Source organism: Colossoma macropomum, unplaced genomic scaffold, assembly GCF_904425465.1.
Source record: "Colossoma macropomum unplaced genomic scaffold, Colossoma_macropomum, whole genome shotgun sequence".
Taxonomy (NCBI): Eukaryota; Metazoa; Chordata; class Actinopteri; order Characiformes; family Serrasalmidae; genus Colossoma; species Colossoma macropomum.
The window spans coordinates 2,050,097-2,072,483 of NW_023494804.1; the positions used below are offsets into that span (position 1 = coordinate 2,050,097).

A 22,387-nucleotide genomic window follows, 5' to 3' on the forward strand; every position below is an offset into this window, starting at 1 on the left:
CTGCTTCATGTTTTCTCTTCTTTGACGGTGAGGATTCACCCTCTCTCACTTTCTCTTGTGCTAAATAATAAGTTTGATCCTTCAGTTGTCAAAATCTGGGTTCTCAAACTTCTCATAACACAAAATGGTCAGCAGCACCGGCAGCTCCACTGATTCTTCTTCTTTCAACGTCTTCCAACCAGAGGTACAGCGTCACCAAATTCAAGCTCTGGGCTACTGTAGAAGCAAGTTTTGTTACTATATTCTATTTCTGATAATAGATCCCCCGAAATCTCACACACTGCACCTTTAACCTTCTGAGCTCTGAGGTCTCTCGATTTGTTCATATCTTCTTAAATCCTCCTTTAAAGCTCTTCATATATCATGATCCTCATGTGTTTCATATCTAAATGCTCCGTTATCTTCATCACTACTTTCCAAAACCGCTTCAGCAGCTGTAAACTCTCTGCACACCATTTCACATGAGTCTCTGATGTGGACTGAATGAAGAATGAAGGGTTTCCGGCGTGATGGTCAGTCCTTAGTGATTTCCTGAGTGTCCATTGGTCAGTTTCACACAGAATGTAGATGGACACACGAATCTACCAGTTCCACACGGTGAGAGGCAGATGACGTGTATCTCAGCCCCTCTTCACAGGCTCATAACTCCGGATGTGAGTCTCGTATGACCTCGTGATAAGATGGAATGGAAAGGGCGACTCTACAGATTCAGGAAGTGTTTGAACTGGATTTCTGAGCTGGATCATCACAAAGATACAGACACAGATAGAGAAACAGAGAATCTGACGTGAGGGTGAGTTTGTGGAGGGTTAAATCCATTCATGCTGGAGGGAAAATGCAGGCCATTGTTGTTGTGAAACAAAATAGAAAACTTAGTATTTCAGATTTTCCACTATTTTCCATCATCAACATTCCATATAAACTCAGAAGACTCGTGTAGGTTCACTGGTGGTTCTGGATAGTAAATATCCATATATTTGTGTTGTAGTCATGGCGACCCCTGGTTTCTATCACCACCACTGTATGGAAGTGGGATACACAACATTTTAGCAAAACTCAAGCTCATCCTGCTGTATTGACTGCTGTGTGCTTCAGTTTACTGTAAGTGTCTGTGCTCCATTGATCAGCTTGTTGGATCTGGGTCAAAAGTCTGAATGCCTTGATAGAGAGACTGAGCGCTGGGTAATTAACCCTTACACTGAGGTGAGAGTGCAGATACAGTGTGAGTGGAAGGCAGACTTTGTCCCCTCGGCTCTTTTCTGCTCGGTTCTCGGACTCTTCTGCTTCTCTTCTGCTCAGGCTCATCGTTTTCGTCCCGTTTTCTGCCATGAAGATCGACTTCGCTCCAGCTAATATTCCTCTGAAGAGGAGGCTGCAGACGGCCGCCGTGCTGAAGTGGGTCTTCTGCTTCCTGGCTATGGGTGAGTGTGTGTGTATGTGTGTGTGTGTGGGGTTATAGGGTTTACCCTGCTTCCTGCAGGAGCGTGCTGAGAGCTTTCCATCAATATTTTGGTCTAATGCTCTAACAGCTGCTCTAAACAGCACCGGGAAGACTCTGTGTGTCTGTAATGAAATCATTTGTGGGGAAATATATTTTTAACTTTGTGAAAAAGTTTAAACAGACTCTACAGTGTCGATGCTTGTTGCATGAAGACCTCTTTCCATGATCATTGTATACAAATGACTCAGTCCCAGCATGCTTGTGAACTCTAAACAGAACCCTGCAGTACTCTGACGTTGACAGCTTGATCGTCAGCTCCTCGTGACTTATGAAAGCTTGTGTGGTTTTTTGGTGGACTCGTCCTGAGCGCTGTACTCAGTGCAGTACAGTCTGATAACGTGCAGTGAGCGATTGCACAACAGCCCTGCAGTGAGATCGGTATCAAATGATCAAAGACAGACTGAGGCCTCTGAGCAGCTCCTGCTTTACTGCTCCTTCTGTTTCTTTCATTCCTACATTCTGTTGTCTTTCAGTCTCTCTCTTTTCATTTTCATCCATTCACTTATTCAGTCTTTCTTCCTTTCTTTCTTTCTTTGATTCATTGATGTTCTTCTATTTTTAATGAACAGTTTCTTCTGTCTGAAATTCATTCATTCAAGTTTTTTCTATATTTAATATTTAATGAATAGTTTCTTACATCCATGATTCATTCATTCACTTTTCAGTTTGTTCTTTCTTTCTTTCTTTCTTTCTTTCTTTCTTTCTTTCTTTCTTTCTTTCTTTCTTTCTCCTTTGACCGTTTATTCATTAATTCATTCATTCTTGCATTTTTTCTTTCTGTTTAATGAATAGTTTCTTCTGTCCATCATTCATTAAATCATGCATTATCTCTCTCTATATGTAGATGTGTCCAGATGTGTATCTGTATGTTTGGTCTGTGAGTCACAGCTGGGTGTATTGATGACCGTCAGCGAGGTGTGTGCTAAATAAGCACTTCCTGTCCGTTTAGCTCCGCTGTGCTGATGTGAGAAACCTACAGACTTTAATCTGCTGTTACAGACCAGCTGCAGCGTCCAGATCAAACACACAGCCCTAAACCAAAACCTTCATTTTAACCCTTTGAAGTCACCAACAAATAACGGAAGCATTTTATATTACCTCTTTCACATGATCTATATATCTATACAGTGTAGCTCAGTGTAGCTCAGTGTAGCTCAGTGTAACTCAGTGTAGGCTCTGTGTACCTCAGTGAAGACTGAATGTAACTCAGTGTACCTCAGTGAAGACTGAATGTGACTCAGTGAAGACTGAATGTAACTCAGTGTACCTCAGTGAAGACTGAATGTGACTCAGTGTAACTCAGTGTAACTCAGTGTAACTCAGTGAAGACCGAATGTGACTCAGTGTAACTCAGTGTAACTCAGTGTAACTCAGTGAAGACCGAATTTGACTCAGTGTAACTCAGTGTAACTCAGTGTAACTCAGTGAAGACTGAATGTGACTCAGTGTAACTCAGTGTAACTCAGTGAAGACCGAATTTGACTCAGTGTAGGCTCTGTGTAACTCAGTGAAGACTGAATGTGACTCAGTGTAACTCAGTGTAGACCAAATGTGACTCAGTGTAACTCAGCGAAGACTGAATGTGACTCAGTGTAACTCAGTGAAGACTGAATGTGACTCAGTGTAACTCAGTGTAACTCAGTGTAGACTGAATGTGACTTAGTGTAACTCAGTGTAACTCAGTGAAGACTGAATGTGACTCAGTGTAACTCAGTGTAACTCAGTGTAGACTGAATGTGACTCAGTGTAACTCAGTGAAGACTGAATGTGACTCAGTGTAACTCAATGAAGACCGAATGTGACTCAGTGTAACTCAGTGAAGACTGAATGTGACTCAGTGTAACTCAGTGAAGACTGAATGTGACTCAGTGTAACTCAGTGAAGACTGAATGTGACTCAGTGTAACTCAGTGTAACTCAGTGTAGACTGATTGTAACCGTGTTATTGTATGTGTAACTCAGTGTAGATGTATTGTAACTGTGTCATTGTGTGTGTAAGTCAGTGTAGACTGACTGTAACCGTGTTATTGGGTGTGCACTGTATGCAGTGAGTGTGACTGTGTTGCTCTGTACAGTCTTGTTTCTAACAGTGTGTCTGTAACTCTGTGTGGTCTCTCCTCAGCTCCCTGCTGCATCCTGCTGTTTATTTACCTCCTCTTCACTCGTTTCTGGTTGGTCAGTGTGCTGTACGCCACCTGGTGGTTTATTGACAGGGACACACCGTCTCACGGGGGGAGGAAAGTCTCCCTGCTCTGCCACATGCCCCTCTGGAACTACATGAGGGATTACTTCCCTATTCAGGTAAAAAAAAAACAAGACACCTGCACAGGTAACATCTCACTACACTCCACTGACGGAGCATTTAAAATAACCACACAATCTTACATTCTTTCTGTTTTTTCCTTTATTTATTTACATATTTTTATCGTCAGTCTTTCTTTTTCTATTCTTTCATCCTTTCTTCATTGTTTTTTTCTGGCTTTCTTTTTTAGCATTCTTCCTTTTACATGTTTGTACTTATTTTTTTTCCTGCCTTTCTTATTTATTTATTTATTTTAGTTCATATTTTTTGTAGATTTTCACTCCCGTTTTTGAGTCCCCTTTAAAAACTGTCTTTCTTTTCTTTTCTTTTCTGTTTTCCCATTTTTGGGGGATCAGGAATAATGTAATGAGGTCTGCTCTGATTGGCTGATTTACAGTGAGGCACTGTGATGGCTCACATAGAAGCAAGTGGAAATAGACACAATAATAAACCAGTGAGCCATGTGTGAAAAATTTAATGTATCCAGTATAATATATATAGTATAAAGCATATTAACATACAAATATAAACACTGATGCATTTGATCTGTACACTGCAAAATACGATACCTTGTCAAGTGAAATGATCTTAAATCTGGTCGATATATCTAATAATTCTCATGTTGAGCCTGTTTTGAGCTCATTATAAGACTATTTATCTAATTTCTGGACATTTTACTTGTTCTAAGTAATTTTATCAAGTAAAATCAAGTCACTTTATTGACAAACAATTCTGATTATTTGAAGAAATGTGCTTGGAACAAACAAAATGATCTATAGTGACAATTTTATTTGATAAAATTATTTTTCCTTTTCTTTTCTTTTCTTTTCTTTTCTTTCTGTTCTCTCTCTCTCTCTCTCTCTCTCTCTCTCTCTCAGTACTTTTAGTCTTTATTTATACTTTATTGTCTGATAGAAGCTGCAGAAGAGCTTACTGGACTAACCCTGTTCTAAAAGCATTTCACCAATGCAACACTGCCATCTAGTGTCCAACAGACAGATGTACAGTTTGCCCAGTTTAACCAAAGAGTTTAGTGGAGCACAATTACTGCCAGCTTTCCCAAAACACAGACACACTTAGTAAAAGCTTAGAATAAAACTCATTTTAACGATAACATTGTCACTGTGCTTCAGTTTCAGGGAAACGAGAGTTACAGAGGGTTTTATTGTGAAGGTTGAGTTTTAAAAGTTCTACCTAAAGCATTTATTCAGTGGTTTACATTGTTCTCTGGTGTCTACATAGAAAGTCTGGGTGAAAAATGCGCAGATGCAGTTTTACTTGCCCATTTACAGCCCTGTGATTTGGCCCTAGAATGAAACAAGCTGTTTTCAAATTTTTGGGGGCTCATGAATATTGTAATGAGCTCTGCTCTGATTGGCTGGTTTACAGTGATACACTGTGATGGCTCACACAGAAGCAAGAGGAATTAGACACAATAATAAACCACTGAGCCACATGTCATCTTTCCCCTTTAAAGTGATAGTGTTTGTGAAAAATTAAATGTATCCAGTATAATATGTATATATATATATATATACATGCAATAATGCAATGGAATCAGTGGAAGGTACTTCAACAATCAGTACTGTGTTATCTACTTAATCTTTGTGGATTTGTTAAAGGGTTTGTCAAAAAGGAATTCCACTCAATATTCAAAATTTCTGCATACTTCAAACATTGAGACTTGAACAGAGTGGTTTGGTGTGAAATGGGTCAGATGTCTTTACAGTGGTGGTGATAGGAACCAGGGGTCGCCATGACTACAACACAGACATAGACATTTTATTTACTATCCAGAACCACCAGTGAACCTACACGAGTCTTCTGAGTTTATATGGAATGTTGATGATGGAAAATAGTGGAAAATCTGAAATAATAAGTTTTCTTTGGGGACTATTTTGCCTCACAACACCCGGCATATTATGTATCCCTCCATCATGAATGGATTTTAAAATCTTTCAAAATCTTCTTAAAACTATCATAAAACAGTGTCTCAGTCATCAGGCAGTGAATTCATAACCATTTCATGTAGGAACTTTCTGTGAGGGAGCTTTTAGAGGTGGACGTCTGGTTCCTATCACCACCACTGTGAACAGTTCTGACTCGGTAAGTTTCTCTAGAACAGAGCGTTTCACACCAAACGACTCTGAATGACTCTCTTTACAGCTTAACCATTTAATCATGCAGAAAATTTGAAAAATCTGTGGAATTCCCCCTTAAAGCAATCTTCAACAGACTTAATTGTGTGGTTTCTGAAATTGTATGACTCACTGTTATCTAAAAAAATGGGCTAAAGTACGTTAGTGTAACTAAACACAGCGTAGCAGCAGCCTGAATTTTATCTGTACCCCACACGATTTGAGGTAAATAATAATAATAATAATAATAATAATAATAATAATACCTTTACAAACCTTACAAAGGTAATAATACCTTTAGAAAGAGAGGCCAGTTAAAACCAGCATAAGAGAAAACATCCATCCATCCATCATCTAAACCGCTTATCCTTCTGGGTCGTGGTGGGGTGCTGGAGCCTATCCCAGCTGTCGGGAGGCAGGATACACCCTGGACAGGTCGGCAGTCCATCGCAGGGCGCATAGGAGAAAACAGAGGAAATAAAATCATTGAATAATCAATAAAAAACAAGAACTGAATGAAAATGTTAACAATAGAAAATCCTAACAATAAAAGTAGCAGTAAAATACTGACAAACAGGGTGAAGTAGTAATAAACAGTAATAAACATTTGATTTAGCAAAAAAACATTTAATTATCTAAAATAAAAAATAATATTTAAAAAATATTTAAAAAAAATTTAAATACATATTTGCTCCAAATAATGGCACATAACTCAACAAATATAAAAACTAAATTTAAAAGGTACTACTTTTTAAAACTGATGACTAAAGATGCGACACTGTTAGAAATAAAGGTTCTGTTCAGGAGGATTTTTCGTTCATCAAGGTACAAACAGTGTAAATGTTCCCTCAAAGCTCCAACAGTGGTTTTAAGGTCCGATTGTGAACCTTAAATAAGTTTCTCCAGGTGAAAAGTTCGTATTTGTACCTTTTCATTACCGAATGTTTTAAACAGAACAGTAAAATAAAAGCCTGGAGACGAGACGGGGTGTGTGGAGTCAGTACAGCTTAGAACATATCATTTCAGTGGATTATGGTTCAGTTATGTTCCCTGACTGAAGGTACTGAGATGGAGCCCTTGAGGGTTCCACCCCAGTGACAGGAGGGGCACTGACCCCAGAGACAGTTTAGTACCTTTATTTCTGAGAGTGTAGTGTGAGATGATTTAGACATGCGGTAGATTAGCGTCATGCTAATTGGTGGGGTATAGGCTTCCATTGCGTGTCAGCTGAAATTAAAGAGGCGACATGTCTGAACCGCGTTTGGGGTAAATTATGGGAACTTTCATGGCTCAGAAACCAGAAATCACCATGAACTGAATCAGATGAGACTGTGAGGTCAGTGGCTCTTCTGTCGTCTGATGGTGGACCTTCCCTTAAAAAGTCCCTCGGCAAACAATAACTGTTCATGTTTGGACACTTTAGACTGAAAATCACAAACGCAGTGAGAAAAATAAGCATATTAACGTGCAAATATAAACACATCACATTCTAACTATTCATTTTCGTCTCTGTATTTTTTGCCTCGATGCATTTGATCTGTTTACTGCATAAAAACGATACCTTGTCAAGTGAAATGATCTTAAATCTGGACAGCATATCTAATATTTCTCATGTTGAGCCTGTTTTGAGCTCATTATAAGACTATTTAACTCATTTCTGGACATTTTACTTGTTCTAAGTAATTTTATCAAGTAAAATCAAGTCACTTTATTGACAAACAATTCTGATAATTTGAAGAAATGTGCTTGGAACAAACAAAATGATCTGCCGTTATAGTGAGATCAATTTATTTGATAAAAATTCCTAACACAAGTAAAAATTTGAAGACCATACACTCTGGACGCTGTGCAAAATGTAAATAAAAACAAAATGCAATGATGTGCAAATCATTTAAACCCTATATTTCTTTGAAAATTGTACTAGGACAACATATCAAATGTTGAAACTGAGAAAATGTATTGTTTTTTGAAAAATATTTGGCCATTTTGAATTCGATGCCAACAACATGTTCCAAAAAAGCTGGGACGGGGGCAACAAAAGACTGGTAAAGTTGTGTAATACTAAAAAAGACCTGGTGGTTGATTGGCAACAGGTCAGTAACATGATTGGGTATAAAGGATCTCAGAGAGGCGGAGTCTTTCAGAAGTAAAGATGAGGAGGGGTTCACCACTCTGTGAAAGACTGCACCATCAAATAGTGCAACAATTCAAGAAGAACGTTTCTCAATGTAGAATAGTAAAGAACTTTCGCTTTTCATCATCTACGGTACAAAATATCATTAAAAGATTCAGAGAATCTGGAGAAATCTCTGTATGTGAGGTACAAGGCCAAAAACCAAACTACAGCAGTGTCTCCTCAGTTCCCAAACACTTACAGAGTGCTGTTAAAAGGAAGAGGTGATGAAACACAGTGAACAGGCCCCCGTCCTAACTTTTTTGGAAGGTGTTGTTGGCATCAAATTCAAAATGGGCAAATATTTTTCAAAAAACAATCAAATTTCCCAGTTTCAGCATTTGATATGTTGTCTTTGTAGTATTTTCCTTTAAAAATATGGTTCACATGATTTACACATCATTGCGTCCTATTTTTATTTACATTCTGCACAGCGTCCAACTTTTTTGGATTTGGGGTTTTAAATGAAGGACTCTGACTTTTGTGTGAAAAAGTAAAAATGTCTAGAAATAACCATATAGTCATATAATATTCTCACAACTGTGCAGTAATGAGAAATATTATAACATCTGGCTGGATGTAAGATTTAGGACAGCATTTGTTTTGTTTGAGTGGTCATTATGGCTGTTTTTCTGTAGTTCCTGTTCAGTTCCCCTGCAGGACGGTGCTGTTATCAGAGATAAGACTGGCCGGTGTTTGTTACTGAGTGTGTTATCACTCAGGGCTGGACGCTCTTGGTACGGAACTGTTCTTATCTGATCTGATCTCTGTATCTCTGAGCAGGACAGAACCTTTTATATACTCTTTCGCACCTCCAGTGTTTCCGACTATGATTGTAAACACCAGCTCTGACGCGCTGACCATGAGCTCAAAGGTGGAGGCCGAAACACTCAAACAAACAACCAGAGCCAGTGAATCATTACTGCACCTCACAATAATGATGGACAGTTCATTCTTGTGGGTGACAAGGATCACATTTAACATTAAATATATACATATATAATCTGTTTCGAGTCAATGTAATCAAAATCACTATTTATATTAGTTTCTAAAGTTTTTAAAAAAATGATAACAAAAAATGTATCTATTTATAATCTAATCTGCATACCTTTCAATTCTAGGCTGCTATTTATAATTTTGTGACTACTATTAATTATTGTTTTTTCAGTGTGTACTATTAATTATTCAGTATTTACTATTATTTATTCAGTATCTACTATGAATGATTCAGTATCTACTATGAATTATTCAATATCTACTATGAATGATTTAGAATCTATTATGAATTATTCAGTAACATCTATAAATTATTCAATATCTACTATGAATTATTCAGCATCTACTATGAATGATTTAGTATCTATTATGAATTATTCAGCATCTACTATGAATGATTTAGTATCTATTATGAATTATTCACTATCTACTATGAATTATTCAGCATCTACTATAAATGATTTAGTATCTATTATGAATTATTCAGTATCTATTTTTGAATTATTCAGTGTTTACTATGAACTATTCAGTATCTACTATAAATGATTTAATATCTATTATGAATTATTCAGTATCTACTATAAATGATTCAGTATCTATTTTTGAATTATTCAGTGTTTACTATGAATTATTCAGCATTTACTATGAATTATTCAGCATTTACTATGAATGATTCAGTATCTATTATGAATTTTCTAGTGTCTACTCTGAATTATTAAGTAACGACTGTGCATTATTCAGCATCTACTTTGAAACTGAGAGTGATGATAGCAGTTGCTGTATAATTTATAGAAGTTATTGACCAATCCATTTGCAGTAACTCACCTAAGGAGCCTTTTTAAGGAGGTAAATAAAATGACTTTAAGCTGTAGGAGCACCAGACGGTTCGTGTCAGTGCTTATGTCGTCTTCCTCCTGACGTTCTGAGAGAGCCCAGAGGCGAAAAACATGACTGACTGAATGTTGAGTGTTCAGAGGGATAAACACAGTGACTGACTTCATCAGGGGGAAAATTGGTTAAGCTGTAACTCTGCGCTTCACCACCATCTCTAATCCGGCAGCTCCTCTGCAGATCAGCTGCTCTCAGTGATGTGAGCGTGTCCGAGGCAGCGCTGGGCGTCAGACTCAGAAACGAGTCTGTGCTGGTCTGAGCAGTTCACACTTAACATTTCTAACCCCGTCTTCCCGTCTGTGTGGAGGCCAGTCCACCTGTGGGGATTGTGTTTGTCTCCTCCAGGGCAGCTGGTGAGTGTTCATGTCCACGTTGGTCAGTGAAACAGACCAGTGTGTGGAGTTGGAGCTTCTGTGAGCTACTGTTTCCTATCACTGTATAAAAGAAGCTCCACACTGCCTTTACTGTTGAATTCAGTTTCTGACCCACGTTCAGAACCCATTTCATATCACTATGGAAACACTTATTAAGTACAGACATATTCATGTATTTTCTGGATGAAAATTGCAGGTTATAACACAAAATAAAGATCTACAAATTTTAGCTGTGCTAGATCTTGTATTTTACATCTCAACTAACTGCAATAACTGCACTGAGAAGAAGAGCAGAATAAAGGACTGACAGGACTGCTTTAATTACAGCTATTCAATAACAGTAGATACTGAATCATTTATAGCAGATATTAAATAATTTATAGTAGATACTGAATAATTTATAGTAGATACTGAAAGATTCAAAACAGATACTGAATAATTCACAGTAGATACTGAATAATTCATAGTGGATACTGAATAATTCATAGTAGATACAGAATAAATTATAGTAGATACTGAATAATTCATAGTAGATACTGAATAAGTCATAGTAGATGCTGAATAATTCATAGTAGATGCTGAATAATTCATAGTAGATACTGAATAATTTATAGTAGATACTGAATAAGTCATAGTAGATGCTGAATAATTCATAGTAGATGCTGAATAATTCATAGTAGATACTGAATAATTTATAGTAGATATTGAATAATTCATAGAAGATACAGAATAATTTATAGTAGATAGTGAATAATTCACAGTAGATACTGAATAATTCAAAGTAAATACTGAAAAATTCAAAACAGATACTGAATAGTTCATAGTAGTTACTGAATAATTCACAGTAGATACTGAATAATTCATAGTAGATGCTGAATAATTCACAGTAGATGCTGAATAATTCATAGTAGATACTGAATAATTCATAGTAGATGCTGAATAATTCATAGTCGATACTAAATAGTTACTCAATAATTCATAGTAGTTATTGAATCATTTACCGTAGTTACTGAATATGATTAATATAAGGTTATTTACTGAAACATAAATGAATTATGTTGCTGCTGTCAAACCTCATATCTCCAAAATTGTAACTTTACATGAAAAGAAAAACATACTTTACTTTTAATGGAAGTCAATGGAAGCAGACTTTTTCCCAAGTCATTTTGGGTCGTTTCTTTTGGTCATTTGGTCAACTGTCAAAAACTGAAAAATGCTGTTTTGTTCCGACAGCAGTGATATATAATGCGTCACTTTAAAGGGGTTAATGAGTTTAGTTGGGTTGGTGTGAGAACGTCCTCCACTAGAGAGACTCACGATCCGCATCTGCTGGATCAGTGAGGGTCATCAGAGAGAAACAGTTCGGAGAAACTGCTCAGTCTGTCTGTATCTGAGAGAAAAGAGTAAAAGGGAAGTAAAATAATAACAATATTATCATATTATTTATCATAATTCTATAACCAAACTGAGAGGGAGACGAAGGAGAGAGTGATGTAACTGCTGAAAAATGCTGTAGTGTTTTAGGTGCAGCTGCTGGACCAGAACAACCGGAGCAGATTAAAGCTGTTTTCCTCTCAGCTGAGCAGTGAGTGGTCATTATACTGTGTGTAATAAACAGTCCAATGGAAACTAGTTCACTTTTACAGCAAGAGAGGACTTTAATTTCACAGTGCCACACAAATAAATTTAGAATTTGACTGCATGGAGTTGAGTTCTTATTCACCAGCTCCTTATTCGAAATGTCTGTTCTGCCATAAATAGTCTAGCAGTTACATTCTGCCCCTTTAGAGAAGCTGCCTCACTGTTCACCTGCCTCTTGTTCTCGATCGAACGCCTCAGCATGTAAATGCTGCACCATTTAAGGTGGAATGGATGATTCGATTAAGGAGCTGGTGAATAAGAAGCCGACCTTACCCTTGTTTGAAGCTCAGAGCATCTGAGAGAAGACGTGGGAAGATGTTATACAGTGCTTGTGGACACTTCTTTTAAAATTTTTCATTTAATATCTCATGTTGCTGCAAACATGGTCATTTGCACTGAAAACATTCTCAAAAAAGCTGAGTGTGCCCAAACTTTTGAAGGGCGGTGTGTATAGCCAGTTATAAGTCTGTGACGTTTGACGTTCAAGCCTGAAATCCTCAGTCTAATCCCTAAGCTTTTATCCTCCCTACGAGTTCACACTTGTTTTTCTAGGAAAAGGTGGGCCGCGGTGGGTGCAGGCTTGTTTATTTCTCGGAGGCCATTGGCCTTGAACTACTAATGCCCCTCCTGTATGGGGTGGGGGGCATGAAGGGGCACAGTGAGGGGGTTTTGTTTTGATTCTGCTTTTACAGGCCAGTTTTCACGCTCGCCCTTGAACGATGATCTGAGTCGTGTGGTTTTTTTTCAGTTGCTTCTATAACAGTTAAAATTTTGATCTGGAGAGGAAAGAACTGATCGCAGGACAGCTCACATGAACAAGTGGCCGGCGCACGGCTGGCAAAACTCCAGAGCACATGTACCACTGACCCTCAGACCACCCTGTGTTTATCTGAATGCACATGCACTGATTAGGGCTAGACAGAGAGAGAGCGCGAGAGAGAGATGCCTGGCCACTTTATTAGAAACACCGACCTTGTGCTTCCACTAACTGGCTGCTTTATTAGAAACATCTACTTTGTGTGTCCACTAACTGGCCACTTTATTAGAAACACCTACCTTGTGCTTCCACTAACTGGCCACTTACAGGCCATAGTGACGTCATCAGTGCAGACTGTACCTTATGGAACATTTTGATGTCATTAGCGTAGCCTGTCGCTTGTGAACCCTTGTGATGTCATTAGTGTCGCCTGTAATTTATGGACTATTGTGATATCATCAGTGCAACCTGACAGTTATGCACCATTTTGATATCATCAGTGCAGATTGTCAGTTATGGACTACTGTGATGTCATCATTGCACACTCTAACTTGTGGAACATTTTTATGTCTACAGTGCAGACTGTTGCTTATGGACCACTGCAATGTCAACAGTGCAGCTTGTCAGTTATGGGTTATTGTGATGTCATCAGTGCAATCTGTCATTAATGGAGCACTGTGATGTCAGCGGTTTAGCCTACTATATACAGAGCATTATGATGTCAGCAGTTAAGCCTACTATATACGGAGCATTGTGATGTCAGCAGTTTAGCCTACTATATACAGAGCATTGTGATGTCAGAAGTTTAGCCTACTATATACAGAGCATTGTGATGTCAGCAGTTTAGCCTACTATATACGGAGCATTGTGATGTCAGCAGTTAAGCCTACTATATACGGAGCATTGTGATGTCAGCAGTTAAGCCTACTATATACGGAGCACTGTGATGTCAGCAGTTTAGCGTACTATATACGGAGCATTATGATGTCAGCAGTTTAGCGTACTATACACAGAGCATTATGATGTCAGCAGTTTAGCCTACTATATACGGAGCATTATGATGTCAGCAGTTTAGCGTACTATACACAGAGCATTATGATGTCAGCAGTTTAGCCTACTATATACGTAGCATTGTGATGTCATCAGTGCTGCCTGCCTCATATCTGAACATCTAAATCGATGAGTTTGAATCGCCGCCTGCAGAGCGATACATTTTTACACCCCCTAATCCACATTCCTCTGCAAAAGCAGGTCAGGGACTACTATGTTATGACGTTAATTGCTCAGTTTACTCACTGGATGACGTTTTCTGTGTTTATAGCTGGTGAAGACGGCGGATTTGGACCCCAGGCAGAATTATGTGTTCGGTTTCCACCCTCACGGCATCCTGGTAGCCGGAGCGTTCACGAATTTCTGCACGCAGGCCACGGGCTTCAGCAAGCTGTTCCCAGGGCTGGAGAGTTACCTGCTGATGCTGCCTCTGTGGTTCAGAGCCCCGTTTTTCAGAGACTACATCATGTGTGCAGGTCAGAAAGACTCAGGGCTGTTTGTACTGAAAACAACAGACCGTTCTCTAAGAACACTGCATCAAACAGTGCAGCACGTTGTAAATTGTATTTACCTGGATACACACATGCACTGATTAGAGCTAGAGAGAGAGATACAGGTATATATACTGCCTGTCCACTTTATTAGAAACACCTACATTATAGCTCTACTGCATGGATGATTCTACTGAGCCAGAGCTGAAAACACATTTGGGACTTTAGACTGAAATCCTTTTGCTTTGAGTGACCCTAAACCTTAATTATGATTATTTTATTAAAAATAATAATTGAACATTCCATTTTGTCACTACCAAAACAATCATAACACCAAACCTTACCAAATGTTTCAGTAGTGACTGTTTCAGTGACTGTTTCAGCTCATTTTTGAGCTCAAAAACTCAGCCAGTTCATGACCAGCAGAAAATATGACGATTCTTAATGTTCCACACTGATTTTCAGACTTTGGGACACATTTACTTCAAAACAATGGGATCTAACTGCTCACCATGTGGCCATGAGGGACAGGGATGCAGCCTCACTTCCTGCTCTAAACTGCAGGGGCGCAGCTAAAATAAGGCCCTAGTGACATGAATACATGGGACAATGTTTGTTGAATAAAGTTTTTTTATTTTAGACATTAAATTCGTAATGAATCCAAAAATACACTTTTAGAAGAAAAGTCAAAAAGATCAAAAAACATTGAAAAAAAAATCCTATTTTCATAAGTTAAAATTTTACAGGAGGAGGTAAGGTAAGTTCATACACTGTCATTCAAAGTGCTTTACGAATGAGAAAATACAGAGTTGTTAAAAAAAAAGTAAACGAGAATAGAGAAACATGATTAAAAACAACCTTAAAGTCATAATTAAAACATGATTAAAACAATAAATTTAAAAGAGAAAATCATTAAAAATCTAATTAAAAATTAAATTAGGATAGTTAAATAATTAAAATAAACATAATAAACATCAACATGTGATTATCTGTTTTTGTGTTCCAGGTTTGATTCCCTCAGACAAGGACAGTGCCAGTTACCTGCTGCGCAAGGAAGGCGGTGGTAATGCTGTGGTCATTGCAGTGGGCGGAGCTTTAGAGGCACTGGATGCCCATCCAGGAACCCACTCAGTGCTTCTGGCCAGTAAGAAAGGCTTCATTAAACTGGCGATGGAACACGGGTACGGAGAGACTTACAGCTTTCACTTACAGCCATCGCTCTTTAAAATGACCCTTTAGCCCCAAATGTAGCTGATCAGCAGGGACTTCTTTAACATAGCGAACAAGCAGGGCTGCCACCTGTGCAGGATTTCCCTGGACTGTCCAGGTTTATGGTTGCCTGTCCAGGAAAAAAGTAGTTCCACAGAATGTCCAGGAATCCCATAATTTTCATATCGTTGCTGTCCAAAGCAAAACAAATGACTCCAAAATAGTATTTCTACAGACAAAAGCAAAAATGTTCGGTAACACTTTCTATAAATGTCACCTTTGTAAGCATCTATAAACACATTCATAACATGTTATAATGCATTCATAAGGCATTATAAACATGGCTATAAATATTTATAAAAATGCATTACATGTTATAGCCATGTTTATTATGCATTATGAATTGTTAACATGTTATTAACACTATTTATAATGCATTATATTAACAATTCATAATGTATAATAAACATGGCTATTAAGTGTAATCCAGTGTAATTCGTTTTTATAAATGTTTATAATCATGTTTATAATGCCGTATGAAGGCAATGTGTTTATAGATGCTTACAAACGTGACATTCATAGAAAGTGTTACCAAATGTTCTTTCATTTTAATGTAAGTTAATGAAAAGTGATTTTGGAGCATTTCTATTGATCTATTCATCATAAAATGATCACATATGCAAAGGGCAGCTGTTCAAATGAGGTACAAAAATAAAAATTGACAAAAATGGACATCCAAGTTTTTCTTTGGACTACGGAAGTCCGGAGGGGCCATGAGCTGTTGCTATAATTTTCTAAGTTGTTATCTTGAGATAACGAGTTAATTTTCTTGTGATCTCAAGATAACAACTATTACCTTGAGACCACAAGATAATGAACTCATTAGCTCAAGATAACAACTTTTGTTGTCTCGAGATAACAAGATAATTAACTTGATGTCTCAATATAACAATCTTGAAAATTATAAGTACCTCATGGCCTTTCTGGACTTCCTGGACAGCGATGATGTCATTATTTCTTATGAAGATGAAACTGCTTCTTTATCCAGTGAAACATTTATATACAAAGACTGGGTTTGATTCGTTCAGGTCACCCTCAGTGTAGTTGTTTGAAAAAGGTGCACTGTTGGTGAAGTTTAGGCACTCAAACATGACAACTGAGAAGATTACGCTCCACTGAATTTAAGGGCAAATCAATCATCGAGCGTCCAGGAATTTTACAGGGCTAAGGTGGCAACCCTACCAACAAGTAAAAGATTATACTCCCAATGCATGCTTAATAAATCACTACTCGCTAACAGCATATGGAGGTGTTCAGTGTCTCTAACAGTCCTGATTCTGTGGTTTCTGACACTGTATGACTCACCGTCACCTATAAATATGGATTAAAGTACAGACACATTCAGGCTGCTGCTGTTGTTTTTAGCTGTGACTGTATGTAAGGCTGCATTGGCCTCGTAGCTCCAGTGCAAAAGCAAAGAAACTCATCCTGACCAGCTACATTGGGGTAAATTTATTTTGCTGTAAATTTGGATACGTGTGTCTGTCCCGCAGTGCCCACCTGGTCCCGGTTTACTCTTTCGGAGAGAACGAGGTGTTCGATCAGGTCGCTAACCCGCGCGGCACCTGGCTGAGGTGGGTACAGGACCGTCTGCAGAGCATTATGGGTGTATCTCTGCCGCTCTTCCACGCTCGAGGGATCTTCCAGTACAGCTTCGGCCTCATGCCCTACAGGAAGCCCATCACCACTGTTGGTATGTCTGTTTACAACGAGTGTGGAATGTTGTTCTTCCAGCCTATCAACTACACTCTTTAAAAGAGGGCTCTTCAGTAAAGAAAATGGATCTATATAGAACTATGAACACTCAAGGAACCCTTTGCACAATAAAGTTCCTCACATCATGTTACAAACTTGACACTGAAACAATAGGAGTGTCCTTTTTGGTGAAATCATACATAAAGAACATCACTCCTTACTGTATTAATGTTAATGGCCCCTTTTTCACAAAGACTTGTGCTTGTTTCTGTGAAGCTCACTTCTGCTCTATATAACTACTGTATAAATGATATCAAAATATTATTGTAACGTACCATGTCACTCAGACACCGAGCTACAACAGCCATAATTTAGTTTTTGTGCAATATCACCACAAACGGTGAGAATAAGAGGTGGATGGAAGCACTGATAGAACTTTAAACAGAGCTAAACTGCTGTATGTGTGGCGTAGCCCATCTTTACTGCAGCTGCAACTGCTCAAATAAATCAGTCTCTGTGTCTTTATAATGTTTACGTTTAGAAAATAAATGAAGTTGTTTTATATGTAGTATGAATTTGGTTGACTTTGTTTAGATGTAGCTAGCTACCCTAGCTAAGTGCTAACTTAGCTTCATTCCCAAACAAGGGAGCTTTCATCAGCTGCTGGCACCGGCGATTTTCCTAACATTATGACAGCAAACCAAATCTGTTGTATGTGAAGTCTACTTCATAGACCTCATTTCAGCTTTTAGCTAAAGGAAGGCTAGTAGGCTACAGGCGCTAATTAGCGGCCCTACCTTTAGTTTCATACGAGTAGCAAACATTAAAGCTAGCTGGCTAGCTGTGTTAGCGGTCTGTTAAGCAGCACTATTCTTTTAGTTTCGTCACTGCTCAGTCCAGAACGCGGCTCCCAGCTAACCTGCGTCTTAGCAGTGCAGTTATACTGCGGCATTTTGGCTGCGTCCCAATTGTGTATTACACACTAATACTATACAGTGTATACTGCATACTAATCTTAATAGAATGAGCTCGACAGGTTAGCACACAAAATATTAACATACTACACCATTCTCACTAACAGGAAGTGACAAACTGTTGCTATGACAACGCACATCATAGCAAGCTAGACTCTGAAGGCCGGCTAACAAATTAACGTGCGTTCACAAACACATTTCTTACAGAAACATACATATATATATATTAGTATATATAATATAACACACTTGTTTTTTTACAGAATGTTTAACAAATTTGGGATGAACTCATTTATACCCCATTTCTGGTGCCGCTGCCACCACAGCTGCTCTCGCGCCGCCGTCTGCCGTGTTTTCTGAATTTTCCAGGCGTGAGAAGCTCCTCCCTTTCCGTTTCCCATTGGACTGTGGGACAATAGTGTCCATCATTACTACACTCAAAAATCGACTGGTTCTAAGTCTGCGTTGTGGATTTTTGAGTGTACTCAACTTTGACACTTGTGACTGTACTACATACTACATACTCAAACACTGTTAGTATTAGTATTAAGTGCACAATTGGGACGCAGCGTTTGATTTCCATTTGCTCACAAAGCTAGCTAGTTGTTTGTGGTCTGGGAAGAGCCAAGCAGTGTCTCTGACACAACCTGCCAGCTAACTCAATATAAACGAAGTTTATCAAATTCATACTACATATATATGAGCGCATCTTTCTTTCAACAACATAAATTATACTAAAACCGTTGGCATGTTGTACAAAGACACAGAAACTGGTTGGTGTGAGGCAGCAGCAGCAAACAGGGCTAACGTAAGAGCACGGTATTCCGTACACTTGCAACTTTTCCTGTTTGTGTAATAAAAACCACTTTCTTGTAATTTCTCGACGATACATCCGACATCCGGTTGGCAAGACCATCTAAGCTGGGTTTGAACATAAAATCTGTGCAGATAGTGACCGACCCCCCAGCGCGACCTGAAAACGGCGGGTGGGGAAACCCAGGGATGCGAATGTGAATGGGGTGGGGAAACTTTCACAGCCGGTTGAAATGCATTTTAGCACGTTTAAACATCACATTTAACACTAAAACCAATATTAAACAATGCATCATCACCATGAAACACAGTGTGTTTAGTACTGAGCTGTTAATCTAAGTTTACACCGTCAGCTAATTTACCTCAGCAGACTCCTTTCAGCTGCGCAGCTTCACAGCACTGACTCACTTTACTGGGCTTCTTTCCATGGTAGCCTCATTCACTGCACATATTGTTTATATTAATTCACTTTTATAATCAGTATAATCAGTTAATGTCTATTTTTATGCAATTAGATTTCATAAAACTTCAAATAAAATGCAGGGAAAACACTGTATGGAAAACCACTCCTTCTGTGGAAGCTGGCATACGGAATACTGACGGTACAAACCCGATGACACAGATGACGTTTTGTCTTATTCCTTTAAAAGTATTGGCGCAAATATGACCAATCAAAATGCATTTTGGTTGCTGGACCCACCAATCATTACATCCTGTTTGACTGCGGGTATTTCTGCAATAACTACTGAAACACGAAAAGTGCCGAAGTTCTCTATGGAATACAGCACTCTTACATTACACCATTATATCAGTTATACCAGTGCTTTCATCCACTTCTTACTCCCACTATTTGTCACACCAGTGCAGGAAAACTAAATTATGGCTGTTGTAGCTCAGTGTTTGCACACTGTGGTACACTACAATAACATTTTGACATCATTTCTACAGTAGTTATATGGAGCGGAAGAGAGTTTAACCCTGCTAACGCTGAAACCGGAAGTAAGCGCAACTCTATGTGTAAAGGGTCCATTGTGTCCATTATAATACTAGCTTTTTCTGTGCAAATAATCAATGACAGTCCTGATAAACAGCTTTTGTAATTATTAAAACTATTTTTTTCCAATGTCTGAGACTTTTGCAGTGGAGTGTATAGACAACATAGTACAACTCTAGAATGGCCCTGATTCTGTATAAACAGTGTTAAATAAGTGTCTTTTAGGACGTTTTTGATAGTAACTGAGTTATTGCCGAGTCATTATAAACCCTCTGTCATCACCGTAACTCACCCCTCCCTCGCTCTCACCGCCACGCTGCAGCTCATCCAAAACACTGCAGCCTGTGCCAGCGCACTGTTTACTCTGCAGCCATGCAGCAGCTGTATCAGCTCCATATCAGCAAACGTGAGTTCAGTTAAAGCCGGACCCTCACGGCCTGTCCACTGCTTTCACAGATGCTCACTGATGTCATCTGGCAAAGGGGCTGCATCAGCACCTGGTTCCTAAAGTAGGAATTTGGAGAAAAATCGAATTTATAGATTTCCCCTTTCACCCAAAACATAGTCGATCAGCCGGGTTTGCCCATTTGGTTATACAACTGTGAGGCTAATATGGATAACAACAGTGTTAAAATGAGAAGTCAGCTCAACTTTAAATGATAAGGTAGCTGAGTTCACTGCTTTTCAACTCAGCTTGAAGACAGCACAACTCTGACAACCCAAATGTCGTAGCCGAGTCAGTTCTGTATCTCAGTTTTGGTGAACAACATAGAATGTGTGTTGTTTACTCAGTTTCTCCTCCAGCTGGGACTCTTTCCATCAGACAATCCCTCCAGACGTTTTCTCCTCTTGGGCTGCCAGGCTACGGATGGCTGTGGCATCACTGGGGTTCAAACTCACAGCCTTCTGGTGTGGCTGAGTGTTTAGTCTGCTGCAGCACTCAAAAGCTTCTGAAATGACTCTGTGTTCTTAAATGTTTAATATGGAATTTTACCCAGCAAAGGTGGAGCTACAAGTTAAGGCTTTCGTTCATAGCTTCATAGCAGAAACTGAATAATTCATAATATATTCTAAATAGTGCATCAAAACACCAAATAAATCATAATAGATACTGAATATTTTACTGGAAATATTGAATAATTCATAGCAGATACTGAATACTTCAATAATTCGTAGTAGGTACTGAATAATTCGCAGTAGATACTGAATAATTTGCAGTAGATAGTGAATAATTCAATAATTTGTAGTAGGTACTGAATAATTCGCAGTAGATACTGAATAATTCCCAGCAGATACTGATTAATTCGCAGTAGATACTTAATAAATCGCAGTAGATACTTAATAATTCATAGTAGGTACTGAATAATTCATAGTAGGTACTGAATAATTCAATAATTTGTAGTAGATACTGAATAATTCACAGTAGATACTGAATAATTCCCAGTAGATACTGAATAATTCAATAATTTGTAGTAGGTACTGAATAATTCGCAGTAGATACTGAATAATTCGCAGTAGATACTTAATCATTCATATTAGGTACTGAATAATTCATAGTAGGTACTGAATAATTCATAGTAGATACTGAATAATTCACAGTGAATCATTTAATGCTGTGTTTCTCCTCTGCAGTCGGGAAGCCAATCAAGGTGGAGAAAAACGAGAAGCCCTCAGCTGAGGATTTGGACGCTCTGCACGAGCTCTACATGGACAAACTAACGCAGCTGTTTGAGGAACACAAAGGCAAATACGGCATACCTGAGGATGCACATCTGGACCTCCTGTGAGGCCGCAGGCACCTTGAGAGGAGGGACTGTCATTTAACAGCTGCCAGAGCAAGAACTACAAACCACAGACTGTAGAAATGAAAGACGCTGTTGATGATGGAGCAAATGGAATAAACTGTATAATAACTATGAACTTGAATGTAATCTGACGAGGTTCCCAATACGAAGCAATATCAGATATCACAGAGAAAATGGTGTAAAATATTAATTACGACATTTATTATGTGTCGTTTGTACAATATGTGCTGTGTCTCAGCTCAGAATAAACCTACGCTTTAATTTAATTCACTTGTTCTCTCTGAGTCTGCACGACTGACACGGGATGTAGTAACTCATCTCCCATGGGCCCTGAGAGACGTTATTGCAATGAATTTCTTCACTAAATCCTGGCTGAAAGTGGCCTCTGTCCGAGGGATTCGGTACAACTTGTGTAAAACGTTCTGTCCGTTTCATCACACAGCACGTCCGCGGGTTGTGTTGAAAGCAGTGACTGCAATTTCATGCAAGCAGCAAAGACAGCAGTGACAGATAACACTGTAAAC

At 38.6% G+C, this 22,387-nt stretch overlaps 1 protein-coding gene across 1 annotated transcript; it reads left to right on the plus strand.

Moving 5' to 3' along the window:
• Positions 1-1,190: 1,190 nt before the first annotated feature.
• mogat2 (monoacylglycerol O-acyltransferase 2) lies at positions 1,191-22,129 on the plus strand. Its single transcript, XM_036595245.1, has 6 exons — positions 1,191-1,421; positions 3,623-3,801; positions 14,094-14,298; positions 15,320-15,494; positions 17,076-17,275; positions 21,691-22,129. Exons 1-6 carry the CDS (start codon positions 1,328-1,330, stop codon positions 21,843-21,845), a joined length of 1,008 nt encoding a protein of 335 aa, XP_036451138.1. The 5' UTR covers positions 1,191-1,327; the 3' UTR covers positions 21,846-22,129.
• Positions 22,130-22,387: the final 258 nt, after the last annotated feature.